At 38.4% G+C, this 22,928-nt stretch overlaps 1 protein-coding gene across 1 annotated transcript in view; it reads left to right on the top strand.

Annotated features, from left to right (window-relative positions):
- Positions 1-19,288, top strand: part of TEX11 (testis expressed 11) — a 523,552-nt gene extending 504,264 nt beyond the window's left edge. Inside the window, exons 28-29 of the mRNA XM_012556596.2 lie at positions 18,398-18,562; positions 19,217-19,288. Of these exons, the coding sequence (XP_012412050.2) occupies positions 18,398-18,562; positions 19,217-19,288 (237 nt within the window). The remainder of the gene's footprint in view (positions 1-18,397; positions 18,563-19,216) is intronic.
- Positions 19,289-22,928: the final 3,640 nt, after the last annotated feature.

Genomic DNA, 22,928 nt, shown 5'->3' with positions numbered 1-22,928 from the left:
AGACACAGTAAAGGCATTTAGCAAAATCCAACACCCTTCATGATAAAAACAGTCAATAAACTAGAAATACAAAGAAGCTTCCTCAACTTGATAAAGAATATCTTTAAAAACCCACATCTAACATACTAACATCAGGAACAAGACAAAAATCTCCACTCCTGTGAATTCTATTCAACATTTTACTGGAAGTTCTAACCACACAATTATGCAAGAAATTGAAATAAAAGGCATCCAGATATAAAAGGAAGAAGTAAAATTATCCCTATTTGCCAATAACATTATCTTGAATATAGAAAATCCTAAGGACTTCACTGAAAAACTATTAGAACTAATAAACAACTTCAGCAAGTTTGCATGGTACAAAATCAATTTTGGGTACCAATTGTGTTTCTATTGCAATGAACAATCTGAAGTTGAAATTAAGAAAACAATCCCATTCGCAATATCATCAAAAGAATAAAATAGTTAGAAGCACAAGGCTTTTACACTGAAAAGTATAAAACATTGCTGAAAGAAATTAAAAAAGACCTAAAAAAGCAAAGACATCCCATTTTCATGGATCAGAAGACTAAATAGTGTTAGGATGGTAATATTGTCCAAATTGATCTACGAATTTAATGCAATCCTCATCAAAATTACAGCTGACTTTTTTGCAGAAATTGAAAAACTGATCCTAAAAATCATATGGAAATTCACAGGACCCAGAATAGCTGCAACAATCTTGAAAAACAAAATCAAAGTTGGAGGACTTACTCTTCTTGATTTCAAAACTTACTTCAAAGCTACAATAATCAAGACAGTGTGGTACTAATGTAAGTTTAGACATACAGATAAATGAAATAGAATCGTGTCTATAATTAAACCCTCATATTTATAGTCAATTTTGACAAGGGAAAAGAATGATCTTTTCAACAAATGGTGCTGGGACAACTGGATAGCCACCTGCAAAAGAATGGAGTTGGACCCCTACCTCACACCATATACAAACATTAACTAAAAATGTATCAAAGGCATAAATTAAGAACTAAAACCATGAAACTCTTAGAAGAGAATATAGTTATAAATATTTGTGACCTTCTAATAGGCAGTGGTTTCTTACATATGGCACCAAAAGCACAAGCAACAAAAGAAAAATAGATAAATGGAAATTCATCAAAATTAAAACTTTTGGGGATTCTAGGAAGATGGCAGTATGAGCATATCTAGCTTCCCAACTCTCCCCACACATACACCAAGAAATACAAAAGACCTGTCCTTGGCCCTGCAGGACTCTGAATCAATGAGCCAAGACCAGCAGCAAAGACCTTCAGATGGACCCAAATCAATGACAAGACTCATACAGCAAGACACTTCTTCTGCTGTCCTCACCCCAACCCCTCCTGGTCTGGCAGACTGCCAGCCCCTGTGGACTATGGCAGCAGGGTGTGCAGATTCATGGCTACAGAGGAGCCCACTCCCTCATCAAACACATGGCTTGCTTGTACCCAGGGAAGGCCCCCAAGCTCAGCTCTGAAATTAATAGGACAGATCTCCCTGATGGCCTTTTCAGGGTGTTTCCACCCCTACCCTTCCTGGTGCAGCAGAAAGCCATGATATTTTCAATCACTTAACATACATACCCCCACGCATCTGTCAGTTTGTCGTACTGTGGGGGCTTGCATGTTGCTGTGATGCTGGAAGCTATGCCACCAGTATTCAAATACCAGCAGGGTCACCCATTGTGGATAGGTTTCAGCAGACCTTCCAGACTAAGACAGACTAAGAAGAAGGACCTGGTGATCTACTTCTGAAAAAAAACTAGCCAGTAAAACCCTTATGAACAGCAACGGAACATTGTATAGTACCGGAAGATGAGCCCCTCAGGTTGGAAGGCGCGCAAAATACAACTGGAGAAGAACTGCCTCCTCAAATTAGAGTCAACCTTAATGACACAGATGGAGTCAAGCTTTCGGGACCTTCAGTTGCTGATGTGGCACGACTCAAAGTGAGAACAAACAGCTGCAAACATCCATTAATAATTGAAATGTGGAATGTATGAAGTATGACTCCAGGAAAATTGGAAATGGTCAAAAATGAAATGAAACACATAAACATTGATATCCTAGGCTTTAGTGAGGTGAAATGGACTGGTATTGGCCATTTTGAATCAGAAAATTGTGTAGTCTACTATGCCAGCAACGACAAATTGAAGAGGAATGGCATCGCGTTCATCGTCAATAAGAACATTTCAAGATCTATCTTGAAGTACAACGCTGTCAGTGACAGGATGAGATCCATACGCCTACAAGGAAGACCAGTTAATACGACTGTTATTCAAATTTGTGCATTAATAACTAAGGCCAAAGATGAAGATTTTTACCAAATTCTGCAGTCTGAAATTTATTAAACATGCAATCAGGATGCATTGATAATTACTGGCGATTGGAATGTGAACGCTGGAAACAAAGAAGAAAGATAGGTTGTTGGAAAACATGGCCTTGGTAATAGAAACGATGCTGGAGATCACATGATAGAAATTTGCAAGACCAACAACTTCTTCATTGCAAATATCTTTCTTCAACACCATAAACAGCGACCTTGACAGATGGAATACAAAGGAATCAAATTGACTACATCTGTGGAAAAAGATGATGGAAAATCTCAGTATGACAGTCAGAACAAGGCCAACAGTGGACTGTGGAACAGACCATCAATTGCTCATACGTAAGTTCAAGCTGAAGTTGAAGAAAATTAGAACAAGTCCATGAGAGCCAAAGTACAACCTTGAGTATACCCCACCTGAATTTAGAGACCATCTCAAGAATAGATTTGACACATTGAACACTAATGACAGCAGACCAGACGAGTTGTGGAATGAAATCAAGGCCATCATACATGAGGAAAGCAAGAGGTCATTAAAAACACAGGAAAGAAAGAAAAGACCAAAATGGATGTCAGAAGAGACTCTGAAGCTTGCTCTTGAATGTCGAGTAGCTAAAGCGAAAGGAAGAAATGATGAAGTAAAAGAGCTGAACAGAAGATTTCAAAGGTCAGCTCGAGAAGACAAAGTAAATTATAATGAAATGTGCAAAGATCTGGAGTTAGAAAACCAAAAGGGAAGAACACGCTCAGCATTTCTCAAGCTGAAAAAACTGAGGAAAAAAATTCAAGCCTTGAGTTGAAATAGTGACGGATTCTACAGGGAAAATACTAAACGATGCAGGACGCATCAAAAGAAGATGGAAGGAATACACAGAGTCATTGTACCAAAAAGAATTGGTCGATGTTCAACCATTTCAGGAGGTAAGATATGATCAAGAACTGATGGTACTGAAGGAAGAGGTCCAAGCTGCACTGAAAGCGTTGGCAAAAAACATGGCTTCAGGAATTGACAGAATACCAATTGAGATGTTTCGACAAACGAACAAATGAATGCAGCACTGGAAGTGCTCACTCGTCTATGCCAAGAAATTTGGAAGACAGCTACCTGGCCAACTGATTGGAGGAGATCCATATTTGTATCCATTCCAAAGAAAGGTGATGAACCAGAATGTGGAAATTATAGAACAATATCATTAATATCACACGCATATAAAATTCTGCTGAAGATCATTCAAAAGCGCTTGCAGCAGTACATCGACAGGGAACTGCCAGAAATTCAAGCCAGATTCAGAAGAGGATGTGGAGAAGGGATATCATTACTGATGTCAGAAGGATCTTGGCTGAAAGGAGAGAATACCATAAAGATGTTTACCTGTGTTTTATTGACTATGCAAAGGCATTCGACTGTGTAGATCATAACAAATTATGGATAACATTTCAAAGAATAGGTATTCCAGAACACTTAATTGTGCTCGTGAGGAACCTGTACATAGACCAAGAGGCAGTCATTCAAACAGAACTAGGGGATGCTGCGTGGTTTAAAGTCAGGAAAGGTGTGTATCAGGGTTGTATGCTTTCAGTATACTTATTCAATCTGTACGCCGAGCAAATAATCCAATAAGCTGGACTATATGGAAAAGAATGCGGCATCAGAATTGGAGGAAAACTCATTAACAACCTGCAATATGCAGATGACACAACCTAGCTGCTGAAAGTGAAGAGGACTTGAAGTGCTTACTAGTGAAGATCAAAGACCACAGCCTTCAGTATGGATTATACTCAACATAAAGAAAACAAAAATCCTCACAACTGGACCAATAAGCAGCATCATGATATACGGAGAAAGGTTTGAAATTGTCAAGGATTTCATATTACTTGAATCCACAATCAACGCCCATGGAAGCAGCATTCAAGAAATCAAATGACGCATTGTATTGGGCAAATCTGCTGCAAATAATCTCTTTTAAGTGTCAAAAAGCAAATATGTCACTTTAAGGACTAAGGTGCGCCTGACCCAAACCATGGTGTTTTCAATCGCCTCATATGCATGTGAAAGCTGGACAATGAATAAGGAAGACTGAAGAAGAATTGATGCCTTTGAATTATGGTGTTGGCAAAGAATATTGAATACACCATGGACTGCCAAATGAACGAACAAATCTGTGTTGGAAGAAGTACAGCCAGAATGCTCGTTAGAAGTAAAGATGGAGGGGCAAGTCCCTGGAGAAGTTTATCATGCTTGGTAGAGTAGAGGGTCAGCAGAAAAGAGGAAGGCCCTCAACGAGATGGATTGACACAGTGGCTGCAACAGTGGGCTCAAGCATAACAACAGTTGTGAGAATGGCACAGAACCTGGCAATGTTTCGTTCTGTTGTACATAAGGTCGCTATGAGATGGAACCGACTCGACGGCACCTAACAACAACAACAACATGCATGTGAAAGCTGGGCAATGAAAAAGAAAGACTGAAGAAAAATTGATGCTTACAATTTGTGGTGTTGGTGAAGAATATTGAATATACATACCAGGGACTGCGGAAGAATGAACAAATGTCTTGGAGGAAGTACAGCCAGAATGCTCCTGAGAAGTGAGGATGGTGAGACTTCATCTTGCTTACTTTGGACGTGTTATCAGGTGGGACCAATTCCTGGAGAATAACATTATGCTTTGTAAAGTAGATGATCTGTGAAAAATAGGAAGACCCTCAAAGAAACGGATTGACACAGTGGCTGCAACAATTGGCTCAAACACTGTAAGGATGGTGCACAACCAGAACATGTTTCATTCTGTTATACATAAGGTTGTTATGAGTTGGAGCCAACTCAACGACACCTAAAACAACAACATGAACAATTGTATGCCAGTGAATTAGACAACCTAGAAGAAATTAAAAAATTCCTGGAAATACATATGGTTTCTTCATTGACTCAAGAAGAAATAGAAAATCCCAACAAACCCTTAACAAATGAAGAGATCAAATCAGTAATCAAAAACTTCCAGAAGAGAACATTTCTGGGCCAGAAAGTTTCAATGGGGAATTCTACCAAACATATATAGAAGAAGTGACCCAAGTCTTTCTTAAAATTTTCCTAAATATAGAAGAGGGAACACTTCCTAACTTACTCTATGAGACTAGCATTACTTTAATGCCAAAGCCTGACAAAGACACTACAGAAAAGAAAACCACAGACCAATATCTATGAATATAGATGCAAAAAATCCTCAACAGAATGCTAGCAAACTGAAGACAAAAGCATATTAAAAGGATTATACACCATGATAAAATGGGATTTATCCCAGGAATGCAAGGGTGGTTCAACACTAGAAAATCAATCAGTGTAAAGCACAGCACTCATAGAACAAAGAAAAAGAACCACATGAGCATGTCAATAGATGCAGAGAAGGCTTTTGGCAAAATCCATTTCATGATTTAAAAAATTTATTTTTCAACAATCTAGGATTGAAGGGAAATTCCTCAATGTGTTAAAGGGCGTTTATGAAAAACTCACAGCTAACATCATACTCAATGGAGAAAGACTGTTTCCCCTTCAGACCAGGAACATGTCAAGGATGCCCACTCTCACCACTGCTATTAAACATTGTACTGAAAGTTTAGGCCAGAGCAATTAGGCAAGAAAAAGAAATAAAAGGTATCTAAATGCGGAAAGAGTAAGTAAAACTATCCCTTTTCGCAGATAACAGGTTTCTATACAGAAGTCCCCAAAGGACCTACAAAAAAGCTGCTAGAACTACTAAATGAATTCAGCAAAGTGGCAGGGTATAACTCAAAAATTTAACACTCAAAAATTTAATCCAGTTTTGGTACATCAGCAATGAGCAATCTGAAAAGGAAATTAAGGAAACAATTCCACCTACAATAACATCTAAAATAATAAAATACTTAGGAATAAATTTAAACAAGGAATTGAAAAACTTATACACTGAAAAGTGTAAAACATTGCTAAAAGAAATTAAAGAAGACTTAAATAGAAGAGCATTCCGTGCTCATGGATCAGAAGATGTAATATTATTAAATGTCATTAGCACCCAAAGCAATTTGTGGACTCAATGCAGTACCCATGAGAATTCAACAGCCTTCTTTGCTTAAATGGAAAAGCCAATCCTCTAATTTATATGGATCTCTAGGGGCCCTGAACAGCCAGAGCAATCTTGAAAAAGAAGAACAATGTAGAAGGATTCACAGTTCCCAATCTCAAAGCATATTATAAAGCTACAGTAATCAAAACATCCTGGTACTGGTATAATGATAGACATATAGACTAATGGAATAGAATTGAGAGTCCAGAAATAAACCCATGCATCTATGGCCAATTAATTTTTGATATAGATGGTAAGTTCATCCAATGAGGAAAGAATAGTATCTTTAATAAATGGTGCAGAGACAACTGGATTTCAAAAAACTGAAGAATGAACCTGGACCCATGCCTCCCACTATATATATAAACTTAACTCAAATTTGTCAAAAGTCTAAATTTAAGAACTAAAGCCTTAAAACCCTTAGAAGAAAACATAGTGGTAATGCTTCGGGACCTAGTTTTAGAATGGATTCTTAGATATGACACTGAAAGTACAAGCAAGACAAAATAGATAAGTGGCACTTTATCAAAATTAAAAACTTGTTCATCAGAGGACTTTGTCAAAAAAGTGAAGAGACAACCTACAGATTGTGAGAATATTTTGGCGAACCATATATCTGATAAGCATTTTATATCCAAAATATATAAAGAACTCCTACAACTTGACAATAAAAAGGAAAACAACCCAATCAAAAAATGAGCAGAGGTCTTGAATAGATATTTCACCAAAAAGAAATAGAAATGGCTCAATGTCATCAGTCATTAACCAAAAAAACCTAGTTGCCATTGAGTCAATTCTACCTCATGGCAATCCCATGTGTTTTAGAGTAGAACTGTGCTCCAGAGGCTTTTCAATGACTGTGCCCTTTTGGAAATAGATCACCAGGCCTTTCTTCTGAAGTTCCTCTGGGTGGATTCAAACTGCCAACCTTTCAGGTAGCAGCAGAGTGCTTAACCATTTGCACCACTCGGGGACTCCTCATTAGTCATTAGGGAAATGCAAATCAGAATCACAATGAGATATCACTTCATTCCCCACAAAGATGGCTATAGTCAAAACTACAGAAAACAACAGGTGTTGGTGAGGATGTGGAGAAATTGGAACCCTCATCCACTGCTGGTGGGATTGTAAAATGGTACAGCTACTGTAAAAAACAGTTTGGTAGTTTTTCTATAAGTTAAACATAGAATTACCATATGACCCAGCAATTCCACCCCTAGGTATATATACCCAAAAGAGTTGAAAGCAGGAATGCAAACAGATACTTGTACACCAATGTTCATTTCAGCACTATTCACAAAAGTCAAAAGGTGGAAACAGCCTAAATGGCGATCAACAGATGAATGGAAACGAAATGTGGTACTTCGATGGAATATTACCCAGCCATAAAGAGAAATGAAGTCCTGATACATGCTGCAACATGGATGAACCTTGAAAACATTATGCTGAGTGAAATAATTTAGTCACAAAAAAGACAAATATTTTATGATCCCTCTTACATGGAATATCTAAAGTAGCAAATGTATAAAGACCAAAGTTTATTAGTGGTTTCCAGTGGTAGTCAGGAGGAAGGAGAAAAGGGGGACTCATTGCTTAGGACACACTGAGCTTCTGTTAAGGGTGATGGAAAAAATTTGAAACAGATAATGATGATGGTTGAACAACATGATGAACCCAATTGATGTCACCGAATTGTACATGTAAAAAATGTTGAAATGGCAAATGTTTTGTTACATATATATTTACCACAATAAAAAAATTAAAACATTTTTTCTGCAAAGGACACCATCAAGGAAATGAAAAGACAACCCACAGAATGGGTGGAAATGTTTGCAAATCATATATCTAATAAGGGACTTGTACTGGAATATATAAAGAACTCTTACAGTTCAATAATAAAAAGACAAATAACTCAATTTTTAAATGGGAAAAGAATATGAATAGACACTTCTCCAGTGAAGGTATACAAATGGCTAATAAGCACATGAAAAGATGCTCAACATGATTAGTCATCAGGGAAATACAAATCAAAGCACAATGAGCTAACACTTAACACCCACTAAGATGGCTATAATCAAAAAGACAGATGATTACAAGTGTTAACAATGATGTAGAGAAATTGGTACCCTCATACACTGATGGTGGGATTGTAAAATGGTGCAGCTACTTTAGACAACTGTCTGGTGGTTCCTCAGAAAGCTCAACACAGAGTTTGCATATGACCCAGCAATTCCAGTCCTAGTTATATACCATATTTTTACCCAAATAACACACACCTTCTGCATTTGTTTGCCAGCTGCACTCTTCCCCCATGAGGTAGTTTCATAGGTGCATGATGCTAATTTTTCTTTTTACAGCAACATGTGGAAGAGGATTGGTACGGCAGCACTTGTGAGGATTGCCTTGCATGGAGGAGAGTGTGGCCAGCAGAGGGCAAGCATTATTTGCATAAAAAACGGAAACAAAGAGAGTTGAAAACATATGTCCACACAGAAACTTGTACACAAATGTTCTTAATAGCATTATTCATAATGTCAAAAAAGTGGAAAAAACTCAAATGTCTATCAGCTGATGAATGGATAAACAAAATGTGGTATAGCAATACAATGGAATATTATGCAGCCATAAAAAGGAATGAACTACTCATACATGCTACGACATGGTCGAACCTTGAAAACATTATGCTAAGTGAAAGCTGCCAGACACATGGGACTACATACTGTGTGATTACATTTATATGAAATGTCCAGAATAGGCCAATCTAAAAAGGAAGAGATTAGATTAGTGGTTGCCCTGGGTTAGGAGGGGGTAACATTGAGGGAAGATGGGAAGTTATTGTTAATGGGCGTGGAGTTTCTTTTTTGGGGGTGAAAGTGTTCTAAAATTGATTGTGGTGATTGTTGCACAACTCTGTAAATATACTGAAAAACCATAGAATTGTACACTTTAAATTGGTAAATTGTATGGTATTTGAATTATATTTCTATAAAGATGTACACAATATTCACTTCAGGAACCCTAAGGAGAACCTAAAATGATAGGCTTTTGTGCTCCAGAGCACCTAAAACTTAGTTAGAGATATGTGTTGATGACGTATGTATTAAGTTGTTGAGGACAGAGAAAATAGTGGTTCAAATATGAACCCCAAATTAAAAAATCATAAGAACAAACACTTCAAATTGCTGGCATTGGTTTGTATTTCACGTAGGCAAGTCTATGTTGCTTTGGGATGAGTAGCTGCACCCTTCATTTCCTTATTGGGGATTGATAATTCTCCTGAACAATGCTGGACATGGGAGCAGTTAATGTAAATTAAAATAAAAATCCTCCAGTGTTCCCTACTCATTGAGTGGTACCATCATTCTTGTAGTTGCCCAAGCTAGACATCTAGAAGTCATCCTCAATACCTCCATCACCCTCACTTCTCTCACCAAGTCCTGTCAATTCTAACTCATAAATAGCTCTTAAATTCATCTACGATACTTTTTCCTATCTCCCACCACCACCTACCTAGCTGAAGTTATATCTTTTATCTCAGCTACTGCAGGAACCTCTTAACTGTCTTCTCGCATCTGTTCTTGCTTCCTTCCATTCCTTTCTTCATACAGCAACTGGAGGGGTCTTTTAAATTTTCAAGTATGAGTAAGCTTGCTTAATCTTCTTCAGTAGTTTCCTATTGCTCTTAAAGACCAAAATCCTGAATGTGACCTTCAAGGGCTGGCCTTTCTGTCGTCCTCATCTTGAGCCACTCTCGCCCTCAGTCTCTGTACTGTTAGCCACACTGCACTACAAGGCTACTAATTACCACCTCCTAGGCAACTTTGATGGCCTTTTTACCCTTGTCTTCATTACTGACCACTGCCTTCTTATTGAAATTCTCTTTTCCCTTGTCTTTTATTTTCTCACCACTCCTCTGTGTTGTTTTTTCCCCTTCACCACCAAACTATGAACATTTCCAATATTCTCTACTCTTTTCTTCTCTGTATTCTGTACTCTTTCCTTTAATTAAATTGATACACCTCAACTGTTGCCTGAGTTCTGGTCCATATCTGCAACAACCTACATGATATCTCCAAAATTAACTCAAACCTAACATATTTAAAATAGAACTTACCATGGTCTTAATCCTTTATCCCCAGAAACATTTCCTTCCTATTTCTTTCAATGACACCAGCATTCTCTCAGCCACTCAAACTGTATATTTTAGAGCCATTTTCAATTGCCCTGTCTTTCAGTCCCCATTATCAAATGAATTACCAAGTTCTATTGATTTTTCGTTTAGAATGTTTCTTGCATCTTCCCATTTGCCTGGTCACTATTTTAGTTCTGACACTCATCATTTCACTCTTAGACTCTTACACTTGCTTTTAAATGGGCCTCCCCGTCTCTGTTTTCTTACACTCAGGTCTGTTCTAAACACCACTGGCATTTCAATCTTATTAAAATTTCAATTGTATCATATCCCTTTCCTTCTCAAAAAGTTTCACTGACTTCTCATTGTCAGCGGGATAAATTCTAAAATCTGCAGCCTGTAATTCAAAAGTCTTTACACTCCAGCCTGATATTTCATACATTATATTCTACAAGATGTTAGTAAATATTCCACATACTCTTTGTTAAAAAAACAAAGTTACAGTGCAACCTATGAGAGCTGGCACTAAACAGGACTGCCTTGTTTTTCTGGGTCTTGCAAGTTTTCCACTTTTGACAGGGTGCAGTCTTACCACTTTTTTTTCTGTCACTCTCCATTAAGAATCATACCTCTTAAACACCCAAAAAGTGTTTCTTTTTTATTTTATAGGACTGGAAAAGGAATTAAACCATTTTTTTATGATTTGCATGCTTATTCAAATTATGTACAGATATGTGCATATCCTGTACTATTCAAACAAAGATATGGGTAAAATTTACTTTTTAATAGAAATATCTAATGTCAACTGCTTAGTTTGCTTTGTTTTTTTGATGAAATTATTGAAACAAATTTCTAAGTCTGTAGCTTATCAAAAAACTCTTGATCTCCTTTTAACTTTTCCAAATTCCTTCAAAGCCTTTATATAGCTGAAAACTTGTGTTTTCACAACTTTGTCTTCTGATGGTCAGTGTTATGAATTGAATTGTGTCCCCCCAAAATGTGTGTCAACTTGGCTAGGCCATGATTCCCAGTATTGTGTGATTGTCCACCATTTTGTCACCTGATGTGATTTTCTTATGTGTTGTAAATCTTATCTCTATGATGTTAATGAGGCAGGATTAGAGGCAGTTATGTTAATGAGGCAGGACTCAATCTACAAGATTAGGTTGTGTCTTGAATCAGTCTCTTTTTAGATACAAAAGAGAGAAGCGAGCAGAGAGACAGGGGTACCTCATACCACCAAGAAAATAGTGCAAGGAGAAGAGTGCATCTTTGGACCCAAGGTCCCTGCATTGAGAAGCTCCTAGACCAGGGGAAGATTGAAGACAAGGACCTTTCCCCAGAACTGACAGAGAGAGAAAGCCTTCCCCTAGAGCTGGCATCCTGAATTCGGACTTCTAGCCTCCTAAACTGTGAGAATCAACACCCATGGAAGCAGCAGTCAGGAAATCAAAAGACATATTGCATTGGGCAAATCTGCTGCAAAAGACCTCTTAAAAGTGTTAAAAAGCAAAGATGTCACCCTGAAGACTAAGGTGCGCCTGACTCAAGCCATGGTGTTTTCAATCACCTCATATGCATGCGAAAGCTGGACAATGAATAAGACCGAAGAAAAATTGACGCCTTTGAATTGTGGTGTTGGCAAAGAATATTGAATATACCATGAACGGCCAAAAGAACGAACAAATCTGTCTTGGAAGAAGTACAACCAGAATGCTCCTTAGAAGCAAGGATGGCAAGACTACGTCTCACATACTTTGGACATGTTATCAGGAGGGATCAGTCCCTGGAGAAGGACATTACGCTTGGTAAAGTAGAAGGTCAGTGAAAAAGGGGAAGACCCTCAATGAGATGGATTGACACAGTGGCTGTAACAATGGGCTCAGGTATAACAACAATTGTGAGGATGGTGCAGGACCTGGCAGTGTTTCGTTCTGTTGTACATAGGGTCACTATGAGTTGGAACTGACTCGACGGCACCTAACAACAAAAACAACAAACTGAGAGAATAAACTTCTGTTTGTTAAAGCCATCCACTTGTGGTACTTCTGTCATAGCAGCACTAGGTAACTAAGACAGTCAGTCTTCATCATCTTCATCGTCATCTTTAGATTGCAAATCCACATTTCCTTGCAGGTTTATATAGTCCATTTCTGTGGCAATTCCTTTGTCGATATCAATGTAAGATGCGGTACTGACCCTATTTTCTGAAACACCACTATAAATGTCATTCATTGCATCCTGAATCTGCATGATGTTATCAGGCTCAATAACTGTTTCATTTTGTATACTCTCGCCACTGCTAAATAAGAAACCTAGTTCTCAAATCACATTCTTACTGTTTCTTGCATCAAGGGCATTGATTTTCCCTGAAATCTTTGATGCCATCTTGCACATCTCAATGTTGGCAATCGCCTTTTGAAGCAATAGCTTCCTGTAATTTGCTTTAATATTTTGGATAATGCCATTATTCAGAGGTTGTAGGACCAACATCGATGGTGGGGCAGAGACTGATGACAAGTAGCATTGTCAACAAACAAAAGAGTGCTTCAATTTTGTTTTGTCATGCTATTGTTGAGTTTATTTTAAAACTCTTTGTAAATTGCTCCCGTCATCCAAGCTTTTTTATTCCTTCTCCATTCTACCGAAAGCTGATTAATTTTGATATCCTTGAAGCACTTTGCTTTCTCACTCTTTCCATTTACTCATGGTTTCTCAACTGTCCTATCCACAAACATGGCCAAGAGGACGGTAAGCCACTCTTTCAAAAACCGACCCCACAAGCATTTTCCCCCTTCATTTTCTGCGTCCTATTAGGCATTGCAGAGCCCTGGTGGCACAGTGGTTAAGAGCGCAGCTGCTAACCAGAAGGTCGGCAGTTCAAATCCACCAGCCACTCCTTGGAAATCCTATGGGACAGTTGTACTCTGTCATGTAGGGTCGCTATGAGTCGGAATTGACTCAACAGCAACGGGTTTGGTTTTTTGTTTTTTATTAGGCATTGATTGCCCTCTAAAATAGAGCAGTCTCATCGGCGTTCGCAATGTCTTTAGGATCATATCCCTTTATGATCTCTTTTAATTTTGTGAACCGGTTTTGAACGTCTTTGTCTACCTCGTTTGACACCCCACAAGCTACATTGCAAGTGATTCCAGGTTGTTGTTTTAAAGCTTGGAAGCCACCCGTTAGATGCTGAGAATCCATCAACTTTTAAAGTTTTGCCATTTCCTTCACCTTTGCTTGCAGGATAGGTCCTGAAATGGGAACATTTTTGGTGGAGGCTTGAGGAAACCACTCAAAAACAGATTTTTGGATTTCTACATAACTTACATCCCTTTCTTTCTTGACGTTTACATTGGTGCTGCTCAAGTATTTTTCAATTTTTTTATCCTTTTCTTTCACAATTGAGTAAATTTGCGTTTTGCCACACTTGAACTTAATTACAGCTTCCTTGACGGTCTTTTTCTCTTTGGTTATCATTTTGATAACATCTCACTTTTCTTTCAGAGATAAATTTCTCTTTTGTCCATGGCATTGAAGGAATAAGCTTTTTTAAAAAAGGAAATAAGTTCTTATAAAAATTAAGGAATTTATGATCTGCTCGAAAACGTGACTGTCTTAACAAAAAGAAAAAAAAATGAAACTATCAACATGTGATTAAGTTAGCACACTTCAGTAAAATATTCAAGAAAAAACACGTGAGAAGAATGTTTTTGCTTTTGTACACACATTGAACGTGTTAAGTGAGGAAATAAATGCTTCTCTAATTTTTAGGCAAAACAAGAAATTTTGAAGGAAAGAATTTCAAGGAAATGAAGGAGTAGTTTTTGAAAATTATAATAACGTGTATCAAAATTACAAATAGCTAAAGCAAAAAGTAAAAATTATAAGGAGAAGAGTAAAACCTCTCAAGACAAGGAGAAAAAGTGTGCTTTGCTAGATTTTAATGAAAACGAATTTATTAGTATCTCTTACCCTCTTGCAAACTTACGCATGTTGTTCTTTGCTAGAAAATATTTACAGGCCAAAAAAAAAGAATAAAAAAAAAGTGTAAAGAATAGATGTACTCAGAGAACAGTAGCGATGTACAGTACACACTCATACACAGTAACAATGCAAAAGGAAGTTGAAGACTGAGCCTTCATCTCTGACTCTTGTACTTCTTGGAACTGTTTCCAGCCTGTGCATCTGCACTTCCTCTGACTCCTCAGGTTATAATACCAACGATTTTCTGATTTCCTCTGTGTCTTGCAGGTTCTGGATTTCAGAGAATATTTATTAGGCTGAAGTAATAGTTTTAGTGGAAAATATTTTAGTTTTCCTTCTCTGAGAGGTTTCCACCTTACACAGGTTCCGGCTTTCACAGGTTTTACTGTACATGGTTTCTTTACTATAAAACTTTAAATGAATTAATATGCATTATAATCCTCCAAGAGGATGATATATAGAATGCAGTATTTCCAAAACTTATTTGACCAAAGAACCTTATTTTTATAGACCATCTGTTAATATTTCTCATGGCACTAATGTTCTGTGGAACGGCATTTAGGAAATGCTTAGGTAGCCGCATCCTACATTTCCGGTCCTATTTCCCATTAACTCCCCTACATAAATCCTCAACTTAGGCCAAACAGTTTTTAGTCTCCCTGAGATATACTTGGTCAAGTACAATCTAAGTCTTCATTCTGGAGTGCCCATCTGGAATACCCTTCTTTATCTCTGTATATCTGTATATTTTTATTGAGATTTATTAGTCTTATATCATAAAATTCACCATTTTAAAGTATACAATTCAGTGGTTTTTAGAATATTCACAAAATTGTGCAACCATCACCATTATCTAATTCCAAAACATTTTCATCACCCTAAAAAGAAACCCCGTTCCCATTAAGCAATCACTCCCCATTCCCCTCTCCCCCAGCCCCTGATATTAATGATATTGTTCTATAATTTCCACATTCTGGTTGGTCACCTTTCTTTGGAATGGATACAAATATGGACCTCTTCTAGTCAGTTGCCCAGGTAGCTGTCTTACAAATTTTTGGCATAGATGAGTGAGCACTTCCTGTGCTGCATCTGTTTGTTGAAACATCTCAATTGGTATTCCGTCAGTTCCTGGAGCCTTGTTTTTCAGCAATGCCTTCAGTGGCGCTTGGACTTCTGCCTTCAGTGCCATCAGTTCTTGATCATATGCTACCTCCTGAAATGGCTGAATGTCGACCAATTTTTTTTGGTACAGTGACTCTGTGTATTCCTTCCATCTTCTTTTGATGCGTCCTGCATCGTTTAGTATTTTCCCTGTAGAATCCTTCAGTACTGCAACTTGAGGTTTGAATTTTTTCTTCAATTCTTTCAGCTTGAGGAATACTGAGCATGTTTTTCCCTTTTGGTTTTCTAACTCCAGATCTTTGCACATTTCATTATAATACTTTACTTTGTCTTCTCAAGCTGACCTTTGAAATCTTCTGTTCAGCTCTTTTACTTCATCATTTCTTCCTTTTGCTTTAGCTACTCGATGTTCAAGAGCAAGTTTCAGCATCTCTTCTGACATCCATTTTGGTCTTTTCTTTCTTTCCTGCCTTTTTAATGACCTCTTGCTTTCTTCGTGTGTGATGTCCTTGATGTCATTGCACAACTCGTCTGGTCTTCAGTCATTAGTGTGTCAAATCTATTCTTGAGATGGTCTCTAAATTCAGGTGGGATATACTCAAGGTCCTACTTTGGCTCTCATGGACTTGTTCTAATTTTCTTCAGCTTCAACTTGAATTTACATATGAGCAATTGATGGTCTGTTCCACAGTCGGCCCCTGACCTTGTTCTGACTGATGATATTGAGCTTTTCTATCATCTCTTTCCACAGAAGTAATTGATTTGATTCCTGTGTATTCCATCTGGTAAGGTCCATGTGTGTAGTCACCATTTATGTTGTTGAAAAAAGGCATTCGCAATGAAGAAGTCATTGGTCTTGCAAAATTCTGTCATGCGATCTCCAGCATCGTTTCTATCGCCAAGGCCATATTTTCCAACTACCAGCCCTTCTTATTTTTTTCCAACTTTCACATTCCAATCGCCAGTAATTATCAGTGCATCTTGATTGCATGTTTGATCAATTTCAGACTGCAGAAGTTGGTAAAAGTCTTCAATTTCTTCATCTTTGGCCTTAGTGATTGGTGCACAAATTTGAATAATAGCTGTATTAACTGGTCTTCCTTGTAGGCATATGGATATTATCCTGTCACTGACAGCATTGTACTTCAAGATAGATCTTGAAATGTTCTTTTTAAGTCTGAATGCGACATTATTCCTCTTCAATTTGTCATTCCCAGCATAGCAGACCATATGATTGTCCGATTCAAAATGGCCAATACCAGTCCATTTCACCTCACTAATGCCTAGGATATTGATGTGTATGTGTTCCATTTCATTTTTGAAGATTTCCAATTTTCCTAGATTCATACTTTTTACATTCCACATTCCGATTATTACTGGATGTTGGCAGATGTTTCTTCTCATTTTGAGTTATGCCACATCAGCAAATGAAGGTCCCAAAAGCTTGACTCCATCTACGTCATTAAGGTCAGCTCTACTTTGAGGAGACAGCTCTTCCCCAGCTGTATTTTGAGTGCCTTCCAACCTGAGGGGTTCATCTTCCAACACTATATCAGACAGTGTTCTGCTGCTGTTTATAAGGTTTTCACTGGCTAATTTTTTTCAGAAGTAGGCAGCCAGGTCCTTCCTGGTCTGTCTTAGTCTGGAAGCTCAGCTGAAACCTGTCCACCATGGGTGACCCTGCTGGCTTTTGAATACTGGTGGCATAGCTTACAGCATCACAGCAACACGCGAGCCCCCAAAGTGTGACAAACTGATAGACGCGTGTTCACAGCCAGATAGATATTATCAACAACAACAAAAACAGTGGCCATTGAGTCGATTCCAACTCATGGCAACCCTATGTATTTCAGAGTAGAGCATTCCATAGGGTTTTAATGGCTGTGACCTTTTAGAAGTAGATCACCAGGCCTTTCTTCTAGGGCACCTCTGGGTGGATTCAAATTGCCAGCCTTTTGGATAGTAGCCAAGCACTTAACATTTGCATCACCCTGGGACTCAGATATTGTCAACACTAAAGATTAATATAATTTCTATTTCCAGACACTGATTAAGGTCAAAGAAATAAACAGATTCGATAAAGCTGCTTCTTGACAACCTTCTCTGAAAATTCAAAAAAAAACCCAAACCTACTGTAGTCGAGTCAATTCCAACACACAGCGACCCCATAGAGTTTCCAAGGCTGTAAATCTCTATGGAAGCAGACTGCCACATCTTTCTCCTGCAGAGTCACTGCTTGTTTTCAGCTACTGACCTTTCGGTTAGCAGTTGATTGCTTTAACCACTGTGCCACCAGCGCTCTGAAAATTAGTCAATATAACTGAGAGAATTGACTGAGGACAGCATCAAGGGAAGCCCCAAACAGAATACAGGTTTTTCTCCTGCATCAGGGAGACCAGGAATCTATGTCTCTCTAATTCTTCCCCCGTCAGTCCAAGAGGGCCTCAGTGCTTTTTCAGTTTATATGTGACTTCATGAGGTCTTGCTGTGGGGCATCCCACAGCTGACACACCTTCAAGGTGGTCTTCTCCTGCTCTACAGAAGCATGGGCTTACTAGTGAAGTCTGTGGCTCCCTCCTTAGTGTTGGCAGAGCGCCCATTGTTTGTTTAGTAATAATGGGATGCAGCACTGATACAGTTAGTGCTACAATGAATTGAGACAGTAATAACTGTAAACCACCTATTCTTGGATTTCAGGCAAGCTACCCAGAAATGGAAATTCTCTGGCTGATGATCAAGTCCTGGAATACTGGAATATTTATGTATGGCAGGGGCAAGTATGTATCTGCTGAAAAATGGTGTGGCCTGGCATTTCGTTTCCTTGACCACCTTGGCTCCCTCAAGAGAAGCTATGAAACTCAGGTGAGGGGTGAAAAGGCTAAGGATGGGTGGCATGACTTAGGGGACAGATAGGTTATAGTCGGGTTCTCAATAAGAACTCAACCTTACCTTCCTTTACTAGGAAAGGATCTTGATCATTACTCCTCTCAGTGGCTCCATATAACTCCAAGAGTTAGGGGACTGCAAACAGTAATTTCTTTGAGTGGAAACCAGAAAGGATGGCGAACAGAGGGAAACTGAGGGATAGCAGATGAAATCTAATTAAGAAGAATGCCAGCAGTGAGCTCTGGAAAGATGTATCATTGTCAGTGCCAGTACATGTAGAGAAAGACTGGCCTTTGCTCAAAGTAATGACTGTTTAAAAAGGCATTTTCTCTAGAGGAACTATTCTGAGCTGCAGACTTCTTTGCCATTAACTCACCAGGAGAGAGGGTTGGTGGGGAAAAAAGCCTTGTTACCAAAGTAGAGTAAAGAATCTTTTTTAGGTTTTCAAGTAAACAGACCTAGTACATTCAGATCCTTCTTCTCCAAGATGGTACTGTATTTTCTCCCCAAAGTAACTCCTCAGATCTCAGAAGGTAAAGGTTAGACTCTAGTGCCATCACCCTGGGTCTGGGAAACTTTCCCACTTTTCCTTTTCCTCTCAGGAAATCTATTTGCTATTCTCTTTCCTAGATGAATGTTCTGTACAGTGAGTTGATGGAAGCAGTTGATAAAAACAAGGGCTCACGTTTTAATGAAGAGTGAGAAATACTGGGACAAGGCATATGAGGAGGCACGCTCACAGCAACAATCAGGAATATGTATTGTGAGATCCTGAATATTTAAATTTTTGCCAAACTTTTTCTTGAGCTTTTGTTTCTGTTTTCTCAGGCCCTGTTTTCGTGTTGTTGAATAAAAAATTTAAAAATAAAAACATTTTAACGTTTACCTCAGTGACCAGCTCATTTCTGGGGGGCAAATGAATTTTTCAAGGTGCTGTGGATTATATTGAAACAGCCCATGTGAGAGCAAGATGGTTTATGTCCCATGTGAAAAACAGGAATGTTTATCCCGGTCCAACACAGGTTGCATCTTTTTTTTTTTTTATTGTTGTAGTTTAGATGAAGTTTACATTTCAAGTTAGTCTCTCATACAAAAATTTACACATACATTGTTATGCAACTCTAACTGCTCTCCCCGTACTGTGACAGCACACTCCTCCTTTCTACCCCTGATTCCCCATGTCCATTCAGCCAGCTCCTAACCGTCTCTGCCTTCCCATCTCACCTCTGGACAGAAGCTGCCCCTTTAGTCTCTTGTATCTACTTGAGCTAAGAGGCACACTCCTCACGAGTATCGCTTCATGTCCCACAGTCCAGTCCAATCCCTGGCTGAAGAGTTGGCCTTGGAAATTGTTTTAGTTCTGGGCTGATAGAGAATCCAGGGGCCATGCTTTCCGCGGTTCCTCCAGTCTCAGTCAGACCATTAAGTCTGGACTTCTTACTAGAATTTGAGTTCTGCACCCAACCTTTCTCCTGCTCCATCAGGGACTCTCTGTTGTGTTCCCTGTCAGGATGGTCATTGGTGGTAGCTGGGCACCATCTAGTTCTTCTGGTCTCAGGCTGATGCAGTCTCTGGCTTATGTGGCCCTTTCTCTCTCTCGGGCTAATATTTTCCTTGTGTCTTCGGTGTTCTTCTTTCTCCTTTACTCTAGGTGGTTGGGACCAATTGCTGCATCTTAGATGGCTGCTTGCAAGCTTTTAAGACCCCAGACGCCACTCACAAAGGTTGCATCTTATTCCAGAAGTGCTTGAATTTCCAATACCTGAAGATAACGGAGAATCATAAAATCTTCACTGGAAGAACCTTAATGGTCATTGGTTCCAGCATTTAACTGATTCATGAAGTCTTTCTGTGACATCCTTAAGAATTGGTTGTCCAGTTTCAATTAGAACATATCCTATGACAAGGAACTCCTGAGACAGCTCAATCCACCTTGTTGCTCTCTAATTGGTAGAAAGGCCTTCTTTATACTGAATATAAATCTGTCTTCTATTAACAAGTCTGCTTTCTATGTCCTAGACAGCCCTTTGGAGAGCTTTTTCTTTTTCAGGTTAAATATCCTCAGAACCTTCAGCTGTTCCTCATATGATCCAGTCACTTTATCTTCCAAGAGCCAAATCCCATGTTCCAGTGAGGTCTGACCAATGCAGAGTTCAGCATCCTCATTCTGGCTAGACTGCCACTGGTGTACCATAAGATCACATTGACTGTTTTCTCTCAGTTGATTTGCATTAAGATTTTTTAACGTTTGAGTGTGAAATAGTTGTATACTTAAGTTGCAAGTAAACACAAAGAATCGTTGTACACCCTTTATCCAACTTCTGTATTTGTTAACATTTGACCACATTTTCCTTTCTTTCTGAACCATCTGAGATTAATTGGCAGACATCTTGCCCCATTATCCCTAAATATCTCAGTGTGTATTTCGTAAAAGTAAGGGCACTCTCCTACATAACCACAATACTGCCATCAAAATTAGGAAATTAACATTGATACAGTTCTGCCATCTAAACTACAGAGCCCATTTCAAATTTTACTGTCCTAACAAAGTCCTTTGTAAGTTCAGAGTCATAAGTTGCATTTAGTAGTCATGTCTTTATCTCCTATAGCCTTTTCTTATCTTTCATGACCTTGACATTTTTTGAAGAGTAAAGGCTAATTACTTTGTAGCATGAACCTCAATTCCAGTTTGTCTGATGTTTCCTAATGATTAGATTCAGATTATACATTTTTGGCAGAATAGCACAGAAGTGATGTGTTCTCAGTGCATCATACCAGATTTGTCCTGTTGCTGCTGATATCAACTTAATTAAGATGGTTTCTACCAGGTTTCTCTACTGTAAGTCTAATTGATAAATAGTTTGTACTTAGTAATTAATAATTATGAAGTACTTTGTGGAAGATACTTTGAGACTAAGTAAATATCCTGTTCCTTATTAAACTTTCATCCACTAGTTTTGGCATCCATTGATTCTTATCTGAATCAGTTTTTACTCTGATGGTTGCTAAATGGTGATGTTTCAATTTCTATCATTCCTTTCTTCATTTATTAGTTGGCATTGGTAAGGTAGAGCTTTTCCTTCTCCCCTACTTACTTATTTATTCATGTTTTTAAAAATGTTTTTAGTACAGACTAATGGATTCCTATTTTATTCAATGGGTTTTAATCCACTTACTATCATTATTCATTTTGATGCTTAAAGCTGGTTCCTATGTTTTTTAACATGTCTCCATCATTCTTTGAACACTTCCATATTTTCTGGCACAATAAGATGTTCAAGGTTCATCTTGTTCTTTCCTTGCCCCAACCCTGGAGTCAGATATTTCTCCAAGGAGCTCTGGTTCTTTTTAATGGAGAATGGGAGTTAGTGCCCAAGATCTAGGTGTAGGTGTGCTCATTGTTACTGGTGTGCCATACTTTCTAGGTCCTCTCAGTGGAAATAAAAAAAAGCTAGGAAATAAATTGTGTATATACACACACACAAATATTCATATATGTGTGTATAAATTTATATATGCCTCTATCAATACATTTATATATAAATATATGTGTGTATCTATATCTATCAATCTATATAAAACCATGAGTTCACACAAATACCTCAATCATCAGTCCAACACCAGAATATTTATTCTTGCCTTCCTCCTTTCCATATTTGTAACTCTCTTCTGACATTCAGAAACGTGGCTCCAATTAACCTCATATATTCACTTATTTGTTTAATCTCTTTGTATGAAATCAATCTCCCAGCCATGTGGCTGTCTCCTAACCCCACCTTCCTGACCATGCTGGCTACCCCTTTTAGCCCAAGCCCCGGCGAACACTCCGGCCAGATCGTCTGCTGAACCTCAAGCTGAGTTCCTAGCTGAGCCCCCACCTCAGCCCTGGCCCTAGCCCCAGTTCCTACCAAGGGAAAGTGAAAGGGGCCACAGTAGTGTTTAAGCAGGCACTTCATATTGTTGACTCACTGGACTTGGTACTCTCCCCTGCACCTTAGTTTATTCCAACTTATCTTTGAGAACTCAGCTCAAATGTCAGTTCCTCAGAGAAACCACCCCTGAATAGATCAGATTCTCTTGTTATATGCTCAGTTCTATTCTCAGTTTGTAAATATATATTTATTTGTGCAATAATTTGATTAATGTCTATCTCCCCCAATAGCCTTTAAGCTCCAAGAGGGCAGACACTATGTTTTCCTCACTATTGTATATCCCCAGTGGTTAGCACAGTGCCTGCATTTTCAATAAATATTTGTTGTAAGAATGAATGAAAACTTCTAAGTCTTTTTTCCACATATTAAATAATGTCTCAGCTTGTACCTCCAGTTTTTTCTTTAATCTA

The sequence above is a fragment of the Trichechus manatus genome, unplaced genomic scaffold (genome assembly GCF_000243295.1).
Source record: "Trichechus manatus latirostris isolate Lorelei unplaced genomic scaffold, TriManLat1.0 scaffold00070, whole genome shotgun sequence".
Lineage (NCBI taxonomy): Eukaryota > Metazoa > Chordata > Mammalia > Sirenia > Trichechidae > Trichechus > Trichechus manatus.
This window is presented reverse-complemented; position numbering and strand designations above follow the sequence as displayed.